Genomic DNA, 22,413 nt, shown 5'->3' with positions numbered 1-22,413 from the left:
CCTGAGTTATGCCACCTAATGAAGACTGGCCATCGAAACATATCTGAATTTACTTTCAATAAATGAGCTTCTGAAACATTTTCAACATAAACAAACATGGGACAGGCACTTCAAACAAACACCCATCTCCATCCATTAATTACTATTTATCAGTATCTTTGAGGTCACATTTCTTTTGGAAATAGTCACATGATATATTAGCATTTTCTCAGGATGAATTCAATCAGATAAACTTCCAACCAGTCAGCCTCATCTCTGTGCCCAAGAAGATCATGGAAGAGATCATCCTGGAAGATGTGTCAAAAACCATGGAAAACAGAAAGGTGATTAGAGAGAGATAACATGGTTTCACAGAGAGCAGTGGGTCAATGTCCAAATGGAGACCTGTAATAAGTGGTGTCCCTCAGGGGTCCATATTGGGACCTTTAGTGTTCAATACCTTTATTAATGACATAGTAGGATTGAGTGCACTCTCAGCAAGTTTGCAGATGACATAATGTTGAATGGTGTAGTTGATACACTTCAGGGAAGGGATACCATCTTGGTGGCTGTGGTGTTCCATTTTAGTTAAATGGTATGCTCTGTCTCACCCCTCGAAAATGTACAGTTTATTCCAAACCTGTGATCCTCCCCTGAAGTATCATGTATCTGTAATCCCATTGGCCCAAGTCTTATTCCGCGCCCACTTTGAATCTCCCTGTTAAGCTGTGCAGGGGAGACAAGACTCCCTCTTGGCCTTTTTCTCCCTAGGCTCTCCCTCTCTCCCCCTCCCTCCCCCTTTCCTCCCCTTTTTCCCTCAGAAACCATGCTGCTCCCGGGGGTGGGATCCCCAATAAACCCTCATCTAATTAGCACCCTCAGAAGCTGTGTGGAGTCTCCTTGCTTGCCTGCTGCTACCAGTGAACACACAGCTTAGGGGGCCCTCCGGGGATTCCACGGGGAGCCCCCTCAAACGAACTGCATCAGATGGCTAAGGAGAGTCTCCATCCTTTGCTGGATGTAGGGAACAGCATAGTGTCAGGAGATGAGGAAAAGGAAGAGGTACTTAATGCCTTCTTTGCCTCAGTCTTTAGTACCAAAACCAGTTGTCCTTAGGATACCCAGCTCCCAGGGCAGTGGAACCAGATGATCTTTACATGTCTCTTCCAATCCAAAATATTCTATGATTCTATGAATTTCTGTAACTCTCAACTCAATCTAGTATATAGTCCAATTAATCAAGAGATGGCATTAAGGGATAGGCAAAGGTAGATAGCTATAGCCTTCATCTAGTTCTAAGACTCCTTTTCCTTTCCAAGGCCAAGAATAAGATTGTTTAATTTAGGAATACTGCCCAGTACCTCTTCCCAAACTCAGGGTATCTGGTGGAGCAAGATACTAAATTATTATTACTGGCATGTTAATAAACCCCATGCTTAGATGAAGTCCTGCTGGAAGTCCTTATGAACACAGGAGAAATTCTTGGGGGATCTACTGCCTCTGAAATGCACTGCTTAGGAGAAGGACTGTGACTGGCACCACACTAGAAAGCAAAATCTCTACACATAAATTTGTTGAGATAGAGCTGGTTATTCACACTAATAAAAGGGTTAATCTAAGACTAGTAAAGATGACTTATTACAACACAGTCAGCAATTAGACCTTTTCTTAATCTATATGAGAAGAGTGGGAGTACAGGGGAAGAAAGAAGGGAGAAAAGGCAAGAAATTAATTTTATTTAACAGAAAGTTTGTTCAGGAAATTACAGGGAGGAGGTAAGTAGGTTAAGCAGCATCAGGGAGTCTAAGGAGATCGACTACTGGAACTGCACCCTACCTTCCCTGGGATAGTCTTGTCTGGCAGACAGGACACATGATATGGAGGATTCCCTATGCTCTCTCCACCTGGCAGAACGCAGTGACTTAAGGCATGGGGGTGGTGGCAACAAGTTCCTGCCTGATGCAGCAGGAGCATCTCCTCTGTGACTACCTCACTTTCCCAGGTGTCTTAGGTATGAGGATCTGCAAGTGGAACCAAACAATGATGAGCATGATGGTCCATCTATGTTGGAGGTGTTGTCAAGGTTAAGTTGGCCTATGCACCATATCCAAACCACTTATATAAAGAAAAAAAGGCAGGTTATTGTCATAGCAGACCCTCTTTTGTGGGGAATGAAAGGTCCTATGTTTTTCTTTGTCCTTCCAGTTGCAGGGAATGATGAGGAAAGAAACAGGAAGAGCCAGCTGATCAATACTTGGCTTTGTGACTGATGAATTTTGGGTTTTTAATCACAGGTCAGTCCATATGACTCTAGGCCTGCTGGTGTCCAATGAGATACATCTTTCTCAAAAGGGAAAAAGGATATTTGTGCAAGAGTTAGCAGGGTTCATTGTAAGACCTTTAAACTAGATTTGAAGAGGTAAAGGGATAAAACCAGGCTTGCTATAAATAAGCCTGGAATCAGCATGCCAGTGTTTGAGAGACAGTGTGCTAGTGATGTCCTTCAGTCTGATCCACTATATGTTGAGTACTCTGGAGTACATTTGAAATGTCCCTGTATTAATGTACACAGAACCTTAGCCATTTCAGTGGAGGTAGGGGATGGAGATCCATGCAGCGGCAAAGACACAAAGGTTGTCAATGCATTAGAAACCATGGAAGCACCTAAGAACACTGATGAAAGGCTATGGATATTGTCTACCTAGATTTTAGTAAACCCTTCAACATCATTGCTCACATCATTGTTTGGGAGAAACTGGATGCTCATGGCTTGGATAGTGTCCTAGGGTGATGTTATGATGCTTGTATCCCCAATTGTCTGTTCTGTTTATGCTGGATATTATATTCTGTGCCTTCAAGACTGGCTCTGAGAGCAAAGGTGGGGGGAAGAAGAAGCACAGAATTTTTGTTATGAGCTTCTTCAGAGTGGTGAATAAGTTTTGTCATCTGGTATTGTTCATTTTTTGTGCTGGGGAGTGCTTTGCCTGTTAAACAAAACAGGTTTTTTTCCACTTGTCTGTGAGAAAATTCTTCCCAAACTGGTTGGGGGGAGGGGCCATGTGGGTTTGCTTTCTGGGGGGGCCCCTTTTGGAGGTTTTCTCCCAAATTTGCCCTAAACCAGGACAGATGGGTATACTCTTCACTAAGTAAAAAACTGGCTGAGAGACTGGACTCAAAGAGTTGTGGTGAATGGAGTTAAACCCAGTTGGAAGTTGGTCACAAGTGATGTTGCCCAGGGCTCAGTACTGGGACCAGTCATGTTTAATATCTTTATCAATGGTCTGGATGAGGGGATTGGGTGCACCCTCAGTATGTTTGCAGATGACACCAAATTGGGTGGGAGTGTTGATCTGCTTGAGGGTAGAAAGGCTCTACAGAGGGATCTGGGCCAACTGGATTGATGGGCTGAGGCCAACTGAAGGACCTAGAGCACAAGTCTTATGCGAAGCAGCTGAGGGAACTAGAGTTTTTTAGTCTGGAGAAAAGGAGGATTAGGGGAGATCTTATTGCTCTCTACAACTACCTGTCATACTGACAGTTCAAGTTAAAAAAAAACCACAAAATAATCTGATTAAGTAGCCATAAGTCATAAGCTTTGGTTAATTCCATTTATTATATTTCTGTTCTTTGGGACCTGTTTCTTCTGGAATTGGATGGCGCTACCCTTATTGAGTTATTGTTGGGATTTGGTGGGAGAATTCTGTTAGTTTTCTTTTTGCTAAAAACTGTACTGACTGATGAGAGTACCCAAAACAAGCAGTAATTTTGACCATGTGCTAGAAAACAATAAGCTCTGAAGGGCAAGGGAGTTTTTATGCACTTTTGAAAAATACATATAACTTTATCGTCTCCAATTTCCACATAAGCAAAATATCAAAGTAGTTGTAGCAGGATTTTTTCCAACATCAGAGTTGCCAGACTGAGACAAGCATCCTCTTTGGGAACATCCAGTACAGTAAATGGAATCAATTTCCACTATAGTAACACAAGCTGTGAGCAAAGCTAAATGTAAAGTACTGGTTGCATTTTCAGAAATGTGGATGTTTGCATCTCTGAGCCTCTTTACCACTTGCAAAAAGTTGAGGCATGTTTACCAGTTTCCCAAATTATCTAATCTTAGTCTAAAGTAAAATAAATGTAGTAAAGCTTAGTAGGTGTAGAAGAAAGATGCACTGTGTTCTTTTTATTCTTATCCCATCCAAATCCTACCTAATTACTTCTCTGAATTTATAATTTCTACATGGCTCAAAACCAAAATTAGGAGGCAGCTAAAAAACTAAAGTCATCAAATCAAAAAACAGTTGTACAAATTTTTCAAAACTTCTAAATGGGAAATGGGGTTAAAAATTATAAAGATATGAAAAGCATATTCAGTACTGCATTAAAAAATCTTGAAAGAAATGCATCCTGTATACTGTTTAATGCAATCTCACTTGCCTTTCTGAATTTCCCTAGTTCAACTGCTTAATCTTCAGTTTTTCTACAGGAAGCACCATTACACTGCAAATTCCATGCCTTTGTTCAAACCTTCCTTTTAGATTTAGTATGTCTATTGCATGATAGAATAACCATATGTGTATAACTAAAAAAAATGCATTAAATACTGACTGGCATAGATAAAGTGGGGTAGGAACTTGAGGAAGAATAATATTTAATTATCCAAAATGTGTTAAAACACAGGGAAGAGAAGCTAAACTAATATCCTCAGTGCTTGGGTAACAACTAGAAAACACTTGGTTGGAGGTACACAATGCCATAACTCATCTATCTAATGGGGTAGTAAAAGTGAAGTTTCTTAGCAAGGTTATGGCAAGTTTTCCAGTTACGTTTTAAAAGTTTCCTATGGTGATAAATCTTCACAAATTCTGTGAATTGTAACAAAAATGTGAGATGATACTTCTAACAACTGTATCTTGTCAAAACTGTTGCTTTTCTTACCTTTAGACTTTGAAAAACCATGATATAATCAAACCGTTGACTAGCAACTTGTTTCTATTTGGGTTTAGGTCTGTAGAGTTTATATATAGAAAAATATCTAATCTTACTAAGCTATTATTTCAGGCTATCCACACTGTGGTGTTGGTTTGCATCTGTCTCATACTGTGAATGGTGTCTTTGAAGCCATAAATGGAAGTGGTTTAATGGTAAATAAGTGGGTAAGTCACCCAGCAATGTATGTGGGAAGTGAATAATATCTTTTTATAAGTTGCGCTCTTGACTTTAGTGCAGATACAAGTCTAGAAATTACTTAGAAAACAATATGAACATACAACCATTGGTGCACCCAGTAGTAAGGGGAAAATATGGAATCCATTTGCCGAGCTACCAAGAGGTTCAAATCAACTCCCACCTTTCAGGAAACTTACTTTCTTAGACACTCCTCTCACCCCTTCTGGTAAATGCACATCTATCAGATGTCTTCTTGCAGTGTACTAGCAGTGGACAGAAAACTTCAAAAGTGTTGCTAAGAATGACAAAGCAGCTCAGAAGATGACAGAATGTGCAAGTATAGAAACGTAGAGGATATATTAGAAGCTAGCAACAGAATTTAGAAATAACAGAAAATACAGGGAAAGAGATTTAGAAAGACAACATGTACTAATGGTGAGGGGGAAAAAAGCAACACTGAACAGATTAAAAATACCACTATTGTAAAAATGCTGGGGCAAAAAACCTGACAAGACTACAGGAGAGATTCATGCAAGGGATGAAGGAAGAAGAAGAATGAGATTGGCACATGTTTCAAAACATATAGAAGAGAGCTGGTGGCCAACAAACTATTTTTCCAGTTTTATATATCAAGTCAGATGAAATTACTGACATCTCACCAAGTCCGTAAGCTGTGGATGCTTACTTCCTTTTAAGTGCTTTGTCAATTCCAGTAATATTTTTTTTTCTGCTTTGTGACATTGGTACTTAAAGCTGGCAAATTTTGTTTAGATGTTTGTTGTGGTTTAGGAATGGTACTCCCTAATTTAGTTCTCCCACCAAGATTCTCCAAACCCCACTGCTGTTTACTTGCTCCCCATCCCCCTCTTCCGCCCCCACAGGTGGCCAGAAAGGAGAACTGGAGGCACAAAAGGCAAAGATCACAGTTTGAGATAAGAACAATTTACTGGAAACAGCAATGAGACAAGAAAACAAACAACAACAGCAACAATAATAACAACAAAAGTGTATGAAAGAGAGTGATTCACGTGCAAAAATGCTCACTGCAGAGCCCAACCCGATGTGACTGCTACCCCATCCTGACTGCCCTGTCTGCCACACTTGCTCAACCAAAAGAAATCCCTTCTCAGAAGGGAGTCCCTTCTCCCACCCCCAGCAATGAAGTGAGATGGTATAGAATAACCTCCAGGCCCTGGCCACGCTCCCTCCCGCCTACTGCAAAACCTAACCCTGTCCTGGCTAAAACAAGGACAATGTTTTATCCCTAAACATGTGTGCCATGAATATTTTGATCAAATAATCAATTTAATAATATTAAAGGGTTAGCTATGATTATAAGTAGAAAACTGTGAAGTATGAGGTATAGAAATATCAGGAGTGATGTGTTTGGAATGCGTAACCACAGAAATCTCGCTAAGAAGTTACTGGACCCTCATGTTTCAGTCAAGAAGCGATGGAGACTGTCATGCTCACCAATTATGCTGCTTGGAAACCCACTACCCTTCCCATTTTGATTTTAATATTAAGGATTGCAATCAGTAGACCTCAGTAGAGATGACCAATGATTGTTTTAGGATAAGAATATTAATGAAGTTATTAACTATTGGAATCAATCAATGTAAAGGTTAAATTTAAGAGCAGGCATGGTATGCATAGTATGCAAAAGAATTATATAACAATGATTCAGCAGAAAAAGTATATAAAATGGATGGGATTTGTTTGTTAAGTGTCCCCAGCACCCTGAATAAACAAGTGTCTGCTTATTCACATCAAAGGATAAGTTTGGATAAGTTTCTTTCACCTTGATTGTTGACATGCAGACTGTATTTTTAAATAATGCTTCTTTGGTTTCTTCTAATTGCTTTTCCTGGACTTACAGATGTAAAGAAACTCTATTTGCAAGCATAAATATAAGAGAAGCTCATGTAAAGATTCATATATAGTGCTTCATAATTCTAATGTTTTATTACTTGTTCTAAAACAATTTTTGCAGACCACAAAATGAACTCTAATATTTTATAATTAAAATCTACAAAATCCTCAGTAAATTATGTTGTTAAATGGTTACATATGCTGAGCTTTAAAAATTACCAATCAACTAGTATATTTCCCTTCTGCAAGAAAATGTATGAAAATTGTGTTTCTATAGCTCATTAATGAGCTGTACTATTTTAATACTGCTCAAAAGATCTACTATGGTGATGATTTCATTAGAACTAGGTCATAACTAAGATTCAGTACAATTTGATCTGAAGTGACATCAGCCCCCGGAGACCGAGTGGGCTGGCTCCAAAGCCACACCTCCATGGAGCCTGGCTGCACCTACACCAAGGGATATGCCTACCTCCCTGACCCTGCCTGCGACAGGGGGCGGGCCCCTGCACCCAAGCCAGCCTCTGTGGAACACAGCCACACCTCCAATGGGAGTGGTCCTGCCACTGACCTTACCCCCAAGGACAGGTCTGGGAATGCATCCACCAGGAATCCCAGCAGACATCCAACCCGGAAGCAGAGCAGCTATCCCCTCAGCCCCGCCTCTACTGGAACTACAGCCATACATGCCAGCAATGGACACAAGGTATCATCGTCCCCCTGCAGAACACCACGACAATACCACAGTCGTCTTGTTGCTGACAGCCCTGCCAGATCCTGCAAGTGTGGCAGTCATATTTTCTGGAAAAATCCCTTCGCTTAGGATTCTTCTCCTGGGAAGGTGAGAAGCCTCAGAGAAAAAGGAAAACAATATTATGTCATTTGCTTCTCCTGTGTTTTGCTGCTTTGGAATGGGGTTGGAGATTGTTTATCCAAGAGGTGATTGTTTCATTGGTTTCTGCTGTGAGTTGTTTTGACTTATTGGCCAATTGGGGCCAAGCTGTGTCAGACTCTGGAGAGAGAGTCATGAGATTCATTAGTATCTTTTTAGCCTTCTGTAAGTATCCTTTCTGTATTCTTTAGTATAGTGTAGTATAGTATTCTTTAATATAGTATCATAAAATAATAAATTAGCCTTCTAAGTACATGGAGTCAGATTCATCACAGATTCATCATTCCTTCCTTCGTCTGGGAACCCTGCAAATACAATATGCAAGCATCTGGGAAAAGGTAAAGCTTTCTGCTGTTGTGAGTGGAGACTATGAGGGAGCAGAACTCATTAATGTTCCTATATCGGGGGGCTGGGAACCAGAGGATGAGACACCAGGAGCTTATCCTGTAATAAGAGGCAATGGGACTAGTTCTGACAAATATACCCCTTTTCAATGGCCAGCTCTATCTGAACTGTGTCAGCTTGTGGCCAAACATGGTTTGGGTTCTACTGCAGTTGCTAATATGCTACAGTTCTTAACCACCGAGGAGGTAACTCCCTTTGCTATAAAGCAACTAGCAAAACTGATGTTTACAACTGTCCAATATATGGTTTTTGAATCAGCATGGAAGAGCAGTGCTTATAAACAGGGGTTAAAAAATCTAAAACTTCCACGAGAGGACCCACATTTTGGTGCAGGGGTCCCTCAGCTTCTGGGTCTCACGCCAGTGGACGATATGAGGCTCCAAGCCAGGTTACACCCATTAATACTGGCACAAGTAAAGGAATTGGGTCTGCAAGCACTGTTCAAAGTAGCTAGCATGACAAACCTGACCCAAACATACTCAAAGATAAGGCAAGGAGCCAAAGAACCGTACCTACAATTCATAGAAAGATTGCAAGATGCAATGGAAAAACAAATTGTTAGTGCAGAAATCAGCTAATTTTACAGCTGGTGAAAGACAATGCCAACAAGGATTGCCAGAGGGTGATAGAACTGTTACCTAATGAGAACCCATCACTAAATGACCTGATAAATGCCCATGCTAAGGTTGGATCCAATTTTCATAACATGACTATGTTAGCAGATTCTATAACAGCAGCTTCAAAGGTAGTACCTCAATGCTTCTGGTGTGGTCAGCAAGGCCACCTGAGAGCAAACTGTTCCCAGAAGTCCTTTCCACGGGGGATGTTTCAAGGACAGAACTGAGCATATACCAGCTGCAGCTGATGTGGAAGGACCGGACATGTGGCCAAGGTATGCAGGTCAAGACTTCATGCTAATGGTCAGTTTCTTAAGAACCGGGGAAACAGGATATCGAGCGAGGACAGAAATCGTTTGATGACACAAGTAATTTCCCACCCCCTGGCACGAGTCTATATGATCAGCTCACAAGAGGGACTCGAGGAGCAGCTGGAATGGATGTGTCCACCTCTGTCACAATAACAATATGCACTTCACAGGTACACAAGGTCCCTCTCGAGGCTTGGGGGCCGATCGGGGAAGGATTAAGTGCGCTGTTAATTGAAAAGTCCAGTACCACAATGCAAGGTATAATTGTACCCTATTGTTATCGATACTAGTTTTGCTGGACAAATACATGCAATGGTTTCCACCCCTACTCCACCAGTGATCATTTCCAAAAAAATTAGAATTGCTCAACTTGTCCCTTTTAAGTCTTATATCCCCAAAACAGACTCTAGAAAGCAAGAAGATCAAGGATTTGGATCCACAGGGCAACCCCAGGTGAACTGGACTCAGATTGTGAATAATCAAAGACCCAACATGGTTTGTACTATGATGATGCCCAAGGCAAAGCCCTCACAGATAAAGGTCAGTGGGATGGTTGACACAGGAGCAGACATCACCATCATCTCTGCCAACATGTGGCCACCACTGTGGCCTACTACACCTTTGGGATCTGCCATTGTTGGCTTAGGAGGGGTCACACAGCTGCTTAAGCAGCAATCCTGTGCTGATAAAGAATCCTGAGGGCTAAACAGCTACAATACAGCCATACATCACTACTGCACCGTTGAACCTGTGGGGAAGGGATGTTCTGTCTGCATAGGGGGTCTATGTTCTACTGCACCCAAACAATACCTCAAAGTTTGCATTTACGGTGCCCTCCATTAATAACGCTGCACCAGTGCAGCGTTATCAATGGCGTGTACTTCCATGAGGAATATGCAACAGTCCCAGTATCTGTCAGTGGTATGTTGCACAAGCACTCTCCAGGGGCATCATTATCATTACATGGATGACATTTTGGTTGCAACCCAAACAAATGGGGAACTCTTACAGGTTCAGCCAAACCTGCTGCAAGCACTGAAATCATTTGGGCTACAGGTGGTGCCAGAGAAAGTGCAATAACAAGCACCCTGGAAATATTTAGGACTTAAAATTATGAACAAAACAATACAGCCACAACCAATTCAATTTTCAACCAAGGCTGAGAATTTAAATGATGCACAGAAACTTTTGGGTACTATAAACTGGGTCAGACCATATCTGGGAATAAACAGTTCACAATTAGCACCCTTATTTGACCTCCTGAAAGGGGATACCAAATTAACTTCCCCCAGAAAACTAACCCCAGAGGCAAAAGCTGCTCTTGAAACAGTAGAGCAAGCTATCACAAACAGACAGGTCCACCAGATATGCCCAGAGGTATGTATCACCGTATTCTTTATTATTGCTGACTCTCATATTACTGGCATTATTGGACAGTGGAACACACAATGACCTGACCCTTTGCACATCCTAGAGTGGGTATTCTTACCTCACTGATCAAAAAAGATGGCACCTACCCTGTCTGAGCTAAATGCACAGCTAATCATTAAATGTTGTCACAGGTGTCTGCAAGTGAATGGAAAAAACCCTGCACAAATTATTATTCCCATAAAACAAGAGGAATTCAAATGGAGTCTTGCTAACTGCACAGCCTTGCAATGCACCCTTCAAAACTTTACTGGACAAATCACTTACCACTTACCAAGCCATAAATTACTAAAGCTAAGTGGTGAAACTACACTCTCTCGAAAAGCCCTAAATAGCTGAACACCCCTAAAGGGTGTTACGGTGTTTACTGATGGCTCTGGGAAAACAGGAAAGGCCATTGTGACATGGATAGAGGAGGGTGAGTGGCAAACATTGGAGGGGCACTATTAAGTTGTTTGTCCCGGGCCAGTTCTTATAAGCCCTAGAAAAACACTTAATACACCCAAGGATAGCTCAGCTAGTACTTTGGAGGCATAAAATAAGCAGGATGGTTTCTGCTGCGGTGTTAGAAACAAAAAAGGTTTAATAAAAGGCAAAATAACAAATAGAAAAACTTGAGCCAGGTACAGAGGTCTGCCCCTGGTAGAAACACTTCACAAAAGCCCCTCTTCTCTTTTGTTCTGTTCTTTTCTACTTGATTGATCAGGCAGGACTTTTTGGCTTCTATCCAATTAGATGTTCTCTAGTGTTTGGTGAAGTCCTTGAGGCCCTATAAGGTGGCTTTTCACCTAACAGTTGAGAGAAGCTTCTGGGCTTCTTTCCTTTTTTGGGGGACAAAGGTTAGTTTTGCCACTCTGTCATTAGAGGGCGCATTCCTACAGGGCACGAGAATGGATCACCTCAAATAGTAGAGCTACAGGCTGTAGCTATGGCTTTTCAATGTTTTCCCCACTCTCCCCTAAATGTCATAACTGATTCTGCATATGTGGCTGACATCGCACAAAGGTTAGACCAAACACTACTAAAAGAGATTGATAATGCACAACTGTTTAAATTGCTAAAATTTCTATGTCTAACCATCCACACCAGGACTTACCTGTACTACATCCTACACATCAGGAGCCACAAATTTACCAGGTTTTATCACAGAGGGCAATGCCAGGGCAGATATGCTAGCTAGCCCTGCTTGGACAGCACCACAACCAGATTTGTTGGCACAAGCAAAGGCATTGCACGATTTTTTCCACCAAGGTGCTTGAGCTTTACAGTGGCAATTTCAGCTGTCAAATACAGAGGCTCGTAATATTGTTAGCACCTGTGCTGACTGTCAAGGCCACACTTCACCACTGCAGATGGGGGTGAACCCTCGTGGGCTGCGTGCTTTGCAAATCTGGCAAACTGATGTCACACACATCCCTGAATTTGGCCATTTAAAATACACCCATGTCTCAATTGACACCTTTTCCTCAGCAATATGGGCTACAGTACACACAGGGGAAAGAGGACAGGATGCCATCGCACACTGGCAATCAGCTTTTGCATCCATGTGCATTCCCCAAACCATCAAAACCGATAATGGCCCTGCATACGTCTCACAGAAAACCAGGCAATTTCTACAGCTTTGGGATGTATCACACCAAATCCATATCCCTCATTTACCAACTGGACAAGCAATAGTGGAAAAGGCACATGGTACCTTAAAAGGTATACTTAATAAACAAAAGGGAGGTATGTGTGGTGAGACCTCACAGAGCAGAATAGCTAAAGCTATATACACATTAAATCATTTAATAGGATTAGAAAAATCCCAGAACCCAGTTATCCTAAATCACTTCTTATCACTACAGTTGTCCTGCAATGTTCAATTGCCCAAACCCAAGGTAATGGTACAAGACTTCCTTACCAATACATGGGAGGGTCCTTGGTATCTCATTACCTGGGGTCAGGGATATGTATGTGTTTCAACAGACAGTGAGACATGTTGGGTACCTGCCAGATGCGTCCAGCCTGCACTGCGTCCTGCTCAGGACCACAGACAGCACCCTCCTGATAAACCCTCAGCAGACATCACAGAGCCGTGTGATCAGAGTGATTGATGACTACCTCATGGAAATCTGGGACTACAGTTCACATAAACACTTGATCTGTTTACAAACTGTTTTCCTTGTCTACAGATTGTTTCCTAGTTTTCCAGTTGAGTTTGTTTTTGGTTTTTTTTTCTTTAATAAGGGTTGAATGATTCCTGTTCTTACAGACTGTTTCATTTTCTTCATTGGTTAAATGGTTTGCTGTTTTTACAAAAAAGTTGTTAATCTGTTGTAGCCATGATATTATGAAAAATCCTTTGCTGGGATTTTTCCTCTCCTGAGAAGCTGAGGAGCCTCAGGAGAGAAATGTAAACAATTACTATCTGCTGCTGTGGAATGCAACAGGTGCATCTTCCATTGGTCCATGTGGATTGTTTTCCACTGATGACCAATCACAGCCACCTGTGCCAAGGCTGTGAGCAGTCACAGGATTTTGTTATGCTATTCTGTTCTGTTCTATTCTTGTTGTAGCCTTCTGATCTCTCTGTTCTTTTAGTATAGTCTTAATGTAGCCAAGGCTGTGAGCAGTCACAGGATTTTGTTATTCTATTCTGTTCTATTCTTGTTGTAGCCTTCTGATCTCTCTGTTCTTTTAGTATAGTCTTAATGTAGTATTTTAATATAATATTTAACATAATAAATCAGCCTTCTGAAATGGAGTCAAGCCTCGTGTCTCCACACACGGAGAGTTCGCCGCAACCATCTGTAACCTATAAGCCTAATGCCTGTGGCATATTTACCTAAGCTCTCCCCTGTGAGGTCCTGGACATAAATGCTGAAGCTATAATGCAAATCGAAATCTATAGAAAAGAAAGGGTGAGATGTTGGTGTCACGTTGCCAGCCCCTGGGCTGAGTGACAAGGGTTTTGGCTGATCAGATCTCTCATAAGACTGCAGGCATTTCAGTGGTCCAGGATCCGAAGGGGTGTGAAGTTTAAACCAATGAGAGCACCCAGACTGGTGTTGTGGTGTGATGTCATGGTCTGCCTCAGTTACCCTGGGTTCCTCCCTGAAGTTTCCTTCCCCAGGTGTGTCAATCACCTCTTCTTTCCCCCACCCTTGACCCCTGCTGCGTACTGTCTGTCAATCCTGAAATTCCAGAAGGGCATCAAGTCATTGGCAGATTCAAAGGATGCCTTCCACCCCTGGGGGGGCATTGGCCCATCCAGGTGTCCTTTTTACCTGAGACCTCCCTGCCCCGTACCTGATTGGTGGTCTTGGATTCCCCCCCCCTCCCCCTCTCCCCCGGGCAAAAGGGCAAGCAGACCACACACTGAAGAGTTCTGTTGGAGCTGTTGCTAGATTCAGGGGCCTGCAGCCCAGAATAAAAACTCTGGATTAAAACCCTCCATCAGGACTGACTCCTTCCTTCACCATTGCCTTAAAGCTTCTCCAGCACAGGGAGGCCTGAGGAGTGACCCTCTATGAGAGTAAGCTCCAGCCCGCAACCTTCGGAGCTTGGGCATACCTGGACTTGCCCCAATGTGCTCAGCTGCGACTCAGAGCTAGCCAACAGTGTCTCTGGGGTGAAACACCACAGTTGCCACTATTTGGTTCAGCAGCAGGGCCAGACAAGCCAAGGCACATCCCATTCAGCAATATTGGTAAACTCCAATAGACTGGGTCTTTCAAATCCTCTATATAAGGGAGGGTGTGGAAAATAAAGGTCTCTGTGCCACACGAACATCTGGGGTGAGTGGTCTTTGTCTCCTTGCCCCTCACCCCCCCACATGTGGCCTAACATAGAACAACCTGTATGAGAGGCTGATAAAGCAGAAGCAGAATGTGGTATGGTAATTACAGAGCATTTGAGCCAATCTCAGCAGACCTAATTCATGCACTAGTAGCTATCTAGCTGCCTAAACTGCATCAGCAAGGTATTTTAAAGTTTGTCTTGACTCAATCATGTATAAAGGATTGTGCTAGATAAGGACCCTCAGGCTACTATGCAGATAAATCTCACTCCAGATTTTTGTTATGTGTATGGCCATGTTCCATTGACTTAACCTTCATGGTGCCTTTCAGTTTCTTCTGTGTTTTCCTCAATGAGAGGATGCCTTTCACGCCAACCTGACATGGAGACTAGAACAATATATTATGATTGATTTCCATAGGTAATCTAAAAGTTCCAGTGGAGACCATGGAAGTTTTTGCAACAACTTTAATATGCAAGTATGCTAACTCTTTTTCTAGTGGGCAATACCAAAAAGTCATCCTCCTCTACCACCATCCTTTTTTTTTTTTACCAGATGAAAAATTTTACCAGAGCTCTGTAGTATATTACTCAGAGCAACTGAATTTCTTGGAGATGACATTTAGACAATGCTCAGGGTCCAATGTTAAATTCCATTGCTATTTTAAACAAGGAAAACAGATGTTCAAGGGCATTGCAATTTTTATGAATTGCATAGAAGTCTACCTTTGATTGCACTTTCCTAGTAATAATGTAAGATTTCAAATTGTCATACGCTTGTGTTTTGAGAAACAAACACACACATAATACTAAACTGGATTCACTACCTTCCTTACAGTAGTCTTTACATTCACATAATTAAGTGCAGATTTGTGCTGAATATATATGCACACACAGGTACTTGTACACACACATAAAGAAACTGTACACGTAAGTACACAAAAATATAGTATACAAAGATAAAAAAGTATGAATTAATTTGTTAGAAAGAACAGAAAATAAGATACAGTTATTTGTAGCCACTATATACTTACTATTTTGTCGAATCTGATAACTGATATTCTCGTCGTCTATCATAACATTCCTGGATTCCAGGGTCATTCCATAAACTTCTCAGTGCATCTACATAGGGGTTCTCAAAAGTTGACACCTTCTCTACATCGACTTCTCGAACTAACTGTGCATGAGCCTAATTTGAAACAAAGAAAACAATTACATTTATTTCATTTTCTATGTTTACAAATAGTTCATTTTCTCAGGTTGAAAGGTGCAGCTGAGTGTGTATTCTATTGCCATCTGTTAGAGGTGGGGCAGTTATCCTCTGTTAATTAGGCAGTTTTCTTTATCTCTTCCACAACCCATCCTCCCTCTGGGGAGATATCTTGTTAATGGGCCACTGAGTCTCACTGCATGACTGATAAAATTACATCATCCCATTGTGAGATGCTCCGCCCAGGGGAAAGAGCCAAGCATTCCTACCTAGATATAATCTGAGATTTAGAACACCACAGTCAGCCTTCTCCCACCGGATTCCCAGAAGAGCAGCTTTCTTCTCCACTGGATTCCCAGAGGAAGACCAGGCCTATCTACACCACCACTGGACCTTCAGAGGAAAACAACACCCTTCTACAATATCAGTGCTTCAACAGAACCACATTTATCATTCCAGGAGTACTGCAGCCACCATTTAATAGGACTGCTACCAAAACCATGACCCAAGGGTGTCAGGTCATATTCTGACTCTGTCAGTGTTGTTTTGCATTACTGCATTTTTATTTTTATTTTTTCCTAATGAAGAACTGTTATTCCTACTCCCATATCTTTCCCTGAAAAGCCCTTAATTTCAAAATTATAATAATTTGGAGGGAGGGGGTTTACATTTTCCATTTTAAGGACGGCTCCTGCTTTCCTCAACAGACACCTGTCTTTTCAAACCAAGACAGATTTTGGCGCCCAATGTGAGGCTCAAGGGCATCAAGAGAAAAAGGGTGAAAAAGAACAGTTCTTGAGTAACCTAATTTTTTGTGTGCTGGATATAGAAAACTCATTAAGTGTCACCATGTGGTCTAGCTTACCCTGGTTCGGGTGGCATGTAGTCGTGGCTATATTTCTCCCATTTGAATGCCCTTATCTAAACATGGGTCCTATAACTAAGGCTACTGTGGCTGTTATTCAGTTTGCTTTATGGGTTAATAAGGTGAGGAATTAATGGATATTTAACTTCCTCTGGAAGGCAGGCACATGGATTCAGAGCTATCACACACTAACTGTATGTTTTTGGGGTTACTTTAATAATGGTACCTACTGTGAGGAAATGACACCGGGGGGAATTTTCTCCTAACCCTTAAACCATCTATTTGGGTCTGCCCCACCAGTTTTCGAAGGGTTCAAATCTTCTCTAAATGCTAATGATATCATACAGTGGTTGGTGTTGCTGATATGCCTGTTAAGCCTGTTCTATTTAGCATTCAGACATAAGGGAAGATTGACTTGGATAACCACCCTGACACCTACACCAGAAAGTAGGGATGCTGCCACAGAACCTGACACTGCCCTGGGGACTAGGGATGCTGCCCCAGAGCCTGAGCCTGTCCCAGAGCCTGACCCTGCTCCACAGCCCACCTCAGAAATAAACCACCCAGATTGGGTGGGAGTTCTGGTAAAGGAGATATGTGAGATGAGCCAGATGCTGAAAGAGTACATTTCTCCAGCTGGTGAGAAACCTTTCCCCTGCCTCAAAGAGGGAGAGTTTAATCGTACAGCAGTGGAACCCACAGATGTTACAACCGTCCAGGTTCCAGCTGAACCACAAGGGCAGTCACAGCCAGCAGCAGACACCCCTGTGGAAACGAGGAAGTCTAAGATGAAATCAGGGCACCCAGATAAGGATAAGAATGGAGGGCCCTCACAACCCACAGGGGAGCCAACAGTTGAGATCATCACCATGTCCCTGACATATGAAAGTCTCCGTAATCTGCACAAAGACATTGTACGACAGGGTTGTGAGGCTTATACAACCTGGTTACTCCGGGTCTAGGACCTTATGGGTACAGGTGTGCAACTAGATGGTGGTGAGGCAAGGAATTTGGGACCCTTGACCCACGACTCAGGTGTGAATCAGGTATTCATAAGGGAGCCAGGGTCCCTTTCCCTCTGGGAGTGGCTTTTAATGAGTGTCAGAGAGAGATTTGTCCACAGGGAGAGAATGCAGGGGCACCATCATAGAATGTGCTGGAAGACTCCTGAGGAAGGGATCCAACAGCTGAGAGAAGTGGCAGTATTGGAGGTACTCTTTGGGAGGGATGGACAGCATGACAATGACCCTGACGAAGTCAGGTGCACAGGGCAAATGTTGTAGAGTCTAGCAAATCTAGGGCCATCTCAATACACCACCTTCATTGCAACGATTAATGCCGATAACAACTGAGAGAGAGTAGGTTCTGTCGCCAACAAGCTTAGAAATTATGAGAGTATGATCAATGGCCTGATGCAGGCCCATGTCTCTGCTGTAATTAGGAGCCTCCAAGAGGAGATGAGGGTACATGAGGGAAGAGGTAAGGAGGAACAGTTCCCATACGGCACCAGTGCCAGTAAAAGGCGCCAAAGTCAGAGCCCAATGTCCCCCAGCTAGAGAGAGAGGGTACACCCCCCGAGCTGACCTGTGGTTCTTCCTGCGTGACCATAGGGAAGACATGGGAAGGTGGGATGTGAAACCTGTAAGAGCGATCTCTGGGGCCTTTTCAGGGGTCCGATCTGGCTAGCTCTGGACCTTGGCCCCTTGCAGTCTTACAGGGACAAAAGTAAATGACTTAAGGCGCTCTTTCCTCTCGGGACCAGAGTCCCACTTTATTCTGGATAGGAGCCGCCTGGGAATCAAGGCAGTGTCCCTGGGGGGAAAGAGGCCGGAATGTCTGATGGCAGGAGATTTTAAACCCAGGGAAAGGGGGGCAGAGGAGAGGGGCCACAGCCAACGGGATACAAGTGAGGGGAGGGGCAAGGGGAGGAGCAACATGGGGAGAGACCACCACTACTGGGGCTTAGGGGAGAAAGGAAGACCATGTGATATGAGGGGGGAAACCCATGAGGATACAAACATACTATTCAGTGCAAAATACCAAACCCAGTGCAAAACAACAACTAAATAAACTATTTAGTGCAATACAACAGAAACCTACTTCTGTCCTGGCAGCACAGGTGCGTCAACTCAAGGAGGGAAACACTAACTGAGGGAGTTCCACTAAAGTGAAAGCAGCCTCAGCCTCTCATGACCGAGCTGCTGGGTATGATCTCTCAAATCCCCTTGAAGGTACCTCTAGCATGTATGCCCAGGGAGGGAATGATAACCAGGGCTAGAGGGGCCCTGCCTCTAGCCAGGAAGTGGCACGGGAAAACCGGATCTTTTGGACGGTGTGGATCCAATGGCCTAGCACATCAGAGCCACAAAAATATGAAGCGTTAGTTGATACTAGTGCGCAATGTGCCCTAATGCCATTGGGACGTGGGGACAGAACCTGTTTCCATTGCTGGGGTAATGGGGGGATCCAGCAATTGACCCTGTTGGAACCCAAGGTGAACCTGACTGGGAAGGAGTGGCAGAAACATCCTGTTGTGACCAGCCCAGAGGCCCCGTGTATTCTAGGCATAGACTTTCTCAAGAACGACTATTACAAAGACCCAAAGGGACTCAGGTGGGCTTTTGGAATAGCTGCTGTAGAGGCAGAGGACATTAAGCAATTGAACACCTTGCCTGGACTATCAGAAAACCCATCTGCAGTAGGACTCCTGAGGGTGGAAAAACAACAAGTACCGATTGCCACCTTGATGATGCACCACCGGCAGTATCAGATGAATCGAGATGCTGTGATCCCCATCCACAAAATGATCTGAGCTGGAGAGTCAAGGGATGGTCAGCAAAACCCATTCACCCTTTCGACAACCTCATTTGGCCTGTGTGCAAGTCTGACAAAAAATGGAGACTGACTGTGGACTATCGTAGTCTGAATGAAGTGACTCTACCACTGAGCGCTGCTGTGCTGGACATGCTGGAACTCCAGTACGAGCTGGAGTCCAAGGCAGCAAAGTAGTATGCCACTATTGACATTTTTCTCCATTCCTCTAGCAACAGAATGCAGGCCTCAGTTTGCTTTCACCTGGAAGGGCATACAGTACACCTGGAACTGACTGCCCTAGGGGTGGAAACACAGCCCCACCATCTGCCATGGACTGATCCAGGCTGCACTAGAAAAGAGTGAAGCTCCAGAACATCTCCAGTATGTCGATGACATCATTGTGTGGGGGAATACAGCAATGGAAGTATTTGAGAGAGAGCATCATCCATATTCTGCTGAAAGCCGGCTTTGCCACCAAGGAGAGCAACATCAAAGGACCTGCCTGAGAGATCCAGTTCCTAGGAGTAAAGTGGCAAGACGGACTATGTCAGATTCCCACTGATGTCATCAACAAGATCACAGCTATGTCTCCACTGACCAGCAAGAAGGAAACACAGGCTTTCCAAGGCGCCATATGTTTTTGGAGAATGCACATTCCTGAGTACAGTCAGATCGTGAGCCCTCTCTACCTGGTTACCAGCAAGAAGAACGATTTCCACTGGGTCTCTGAACAGCAACAAGTCTTCGCCCAGATCAAGCAGGAGATCACTCAGCCGGTAGCCCTTGGCCCAGTCAGGATGGGACCAGAGGTGAAGAATGTGCTTTACTCTGCCGCCAGGAACAATGGCTTGTCCTGGAGCCTGTGGCAGAAGGTGCCTAGAGAGACTCAAGGCTGACCACTGGGATTCTGGAGCCAAAGTTACAGAGGATCTGAAGCCAACTACACTACTACAGAGAAGGAAATCTTGGCTGTCTATGAAGGAGTTCAAGCTGCGTCAGAGGTGATTGGTACAGAAGCACAACTCCTCCTGGCACCCCGACTACTGCTGCTGGGGTGGATGTTTAAAGGAAAGGTTTCCTCTACCCACCATGCCACAGACTCCACATGGAGCAAATGGATTGCCCTCATCACACAGCGCGCCCGTATTAGAAACCTGAATTGCCCTGGGATTTTGGAAGTAATTACAAACATGTCGGAAGTTGAAAACTTTAGTCTCACTGATGAAGAAGAGCAGGAACAAGTGACACAGGCTGAAGAAGCTCCACTGTACAACAGACTACCAGCAGAAGAAACACAATACGCTCTTTTCATTGATGTTTCTTGTCGCATCGTAGGGATGAACTAGAAGTAGAAAGCAGCCATATGGAGCCCCACAAGACAGGTTGCATAAGCTAATGAAGGAGAAGGTGGATCAAGCCAACTTGCTGAACTCAAGGTCGTTCAGCTGGCCCTGGACATTGCTGAAAGAGAGAAGTGGCCAAAGCTATATCTTTTTATCGATTCGTGGATGGTAGCCAGTGCTCTGTGGGGCTGGCTAGAAAAGTGGAAAAAGGCCAACTGGCAACATAGAGGAAAAGCAGTCTGGGCTGCCGAAGAGTAGAAAGACATTGCCACTCAGGTAGAGAAGCTACCTATGAAAGTCCATCATGTAGATACCCATGTCCCCAAGAGTTGGACTAATGAGGAGCACCAAAACAATGAGCAGGTAGATCAGGCTACAAAGATAAAGGTGTCAGACAGACTTAGATTAGCGACACAAGGGAGAGTTGTTCTTAGCTCAATGGGCCCATGATGCTTCAAGTCATCAGGGCAGAGATGCCCCCTATAACTAGGCACGTGACCAGGGGGTAGATTTAACCATGGACAGTATTTCTCAGTTTATCCATGACTGTGAGATGTGTGCTGAGATCAAGCAGGCCAAGCGGGTGAAACCCCCTATAGTATGGTGGGCAGTGATCCAAATATAAGTATGGAGAGGCCTGGCAGATTGACTACACCACACTGCCCCAGACACGCCAAAGTAAGCACTATGTGCTGACCATGGTGAAAGCCACCACTGGCTAGTTGGAGACCTACCCTGTGCCTCATGCTACTGCCTGGAACACCATCTTGGGCCTGGAAAAGCAAGTCCTGCAGAGACATGGCACCCCTGAGAGAACTGAGTCAGATAACAGGACCCATTTCAAGAATGGCTTTATAAACACCAGGGCCAGAGAACATGGTATTGAATAGATATATCATATCCCTTATCATGCACCAGCTGCCGGGAAAGTTCATTGGGGCAACGGATAACTTAAGACTACCCTGAAGGAACTTGGCACGGGAACCTTTAGAAATTGAGAAATTAACTTAGCAAAAGCCACCTGGATGGTCAACACCCGTGGGTCCATCAATCAAGCTAGTCCTGCCAAGTATAAACCCTTGTACAGAATGGATGGAGATAAAGTCCCTATGGTACACGTGAAAGGTATTTTAGGAAAGACTGGATTAGTCCGACCTCAGGCAAAGATGAACCCATCTGCGGGACTGTTTTTGCTCAAGGACCTGGTTACACTTAGTGGGTAAATCAGAAAGATGGAGAAGCCAGTTGTGTACTACAGAGAAACCTAGTCTTAAGTGAAAACTGTGTGTAAAGTTTCATTGTGTAAAGTTTATTGATTTGGCTAAGATGCAGATAGTAATAGAATGAACGGTGGATAATGTCTCAGGTTGAAAAGTATAGCGGAGATGTGTATTCTATTGCCATCTGTTAGAGGTGGGGCAGTTATCTTCTGTTAAATGAGCCACCTGTTAAAACTAGATGGGGCAGTTTTCTTTATCTCTTCCACTACCCATCCTCCCTCAGGGGAGATATCTTCTCTTAATGGGCCATTGAGTCTCACTGCATGACTGATAAAATTACATCATCCCCTTGTGAGATGCTCCACCCAGAGGGAGGAGCCAAGCATTCCTACCTAGATATAATCTGAGATTTGGAACACCACAGTCAGCCTTCTCCCACTGGATTCACAAAGGAGCAGCTTTCTTCTCCACTGTATTCTCAGAGGAAGACCAGGCCCATCTACACCAC

The 22,413-nt window shown here is 43.6% G+C and overlaps 1 protein-coding gene across 1 annotated transcript in view; it reads right to left on the bottom strand.

The window, feature by feature from the left end:
- Window positions 1-22,413, bottom strand: part of LOC121357709 (guanine nucleotide-binding protein G(q) subunit alpha) — a 147,653-nt gene that overhangs the window by 33,489 nt on the left and 91,751 nt on the right. Inside the window, exon 3 of the mRNA XM_041475242.1 lies at window positions 15,488-15,642. Coding sequence (XP_041331176.1) covers window positions 15,488-15,642 — 155 coding nt within the window. The remainder of the gene's footprint in view (window positions 1-15,487; window positions 15,643-22,413) is intronic.

Source organism: Pyrgilauda ruficollis, unplaced genomic scaffold (genome assembly GCF_017590135.1).
Source record: "Pyrgilauda ruficollis isolate IOZ18807 unplaced genomic scaffold, ASM1759013v1 scaffold341, whole genome shotgun sequence".
Classification (NCBI taxonomy): domain Eukaryota; kingdom Metazoa; phylum Chordata; class Aves; order Passeriformes; family Passeridae; genus Pyrgilauda; species Pyrgilauda ruficollis.
Note: the sequence above shows the minus strand (reverse complement) of the source record. Positions and strands in the feature narration are given on the sequence as shown.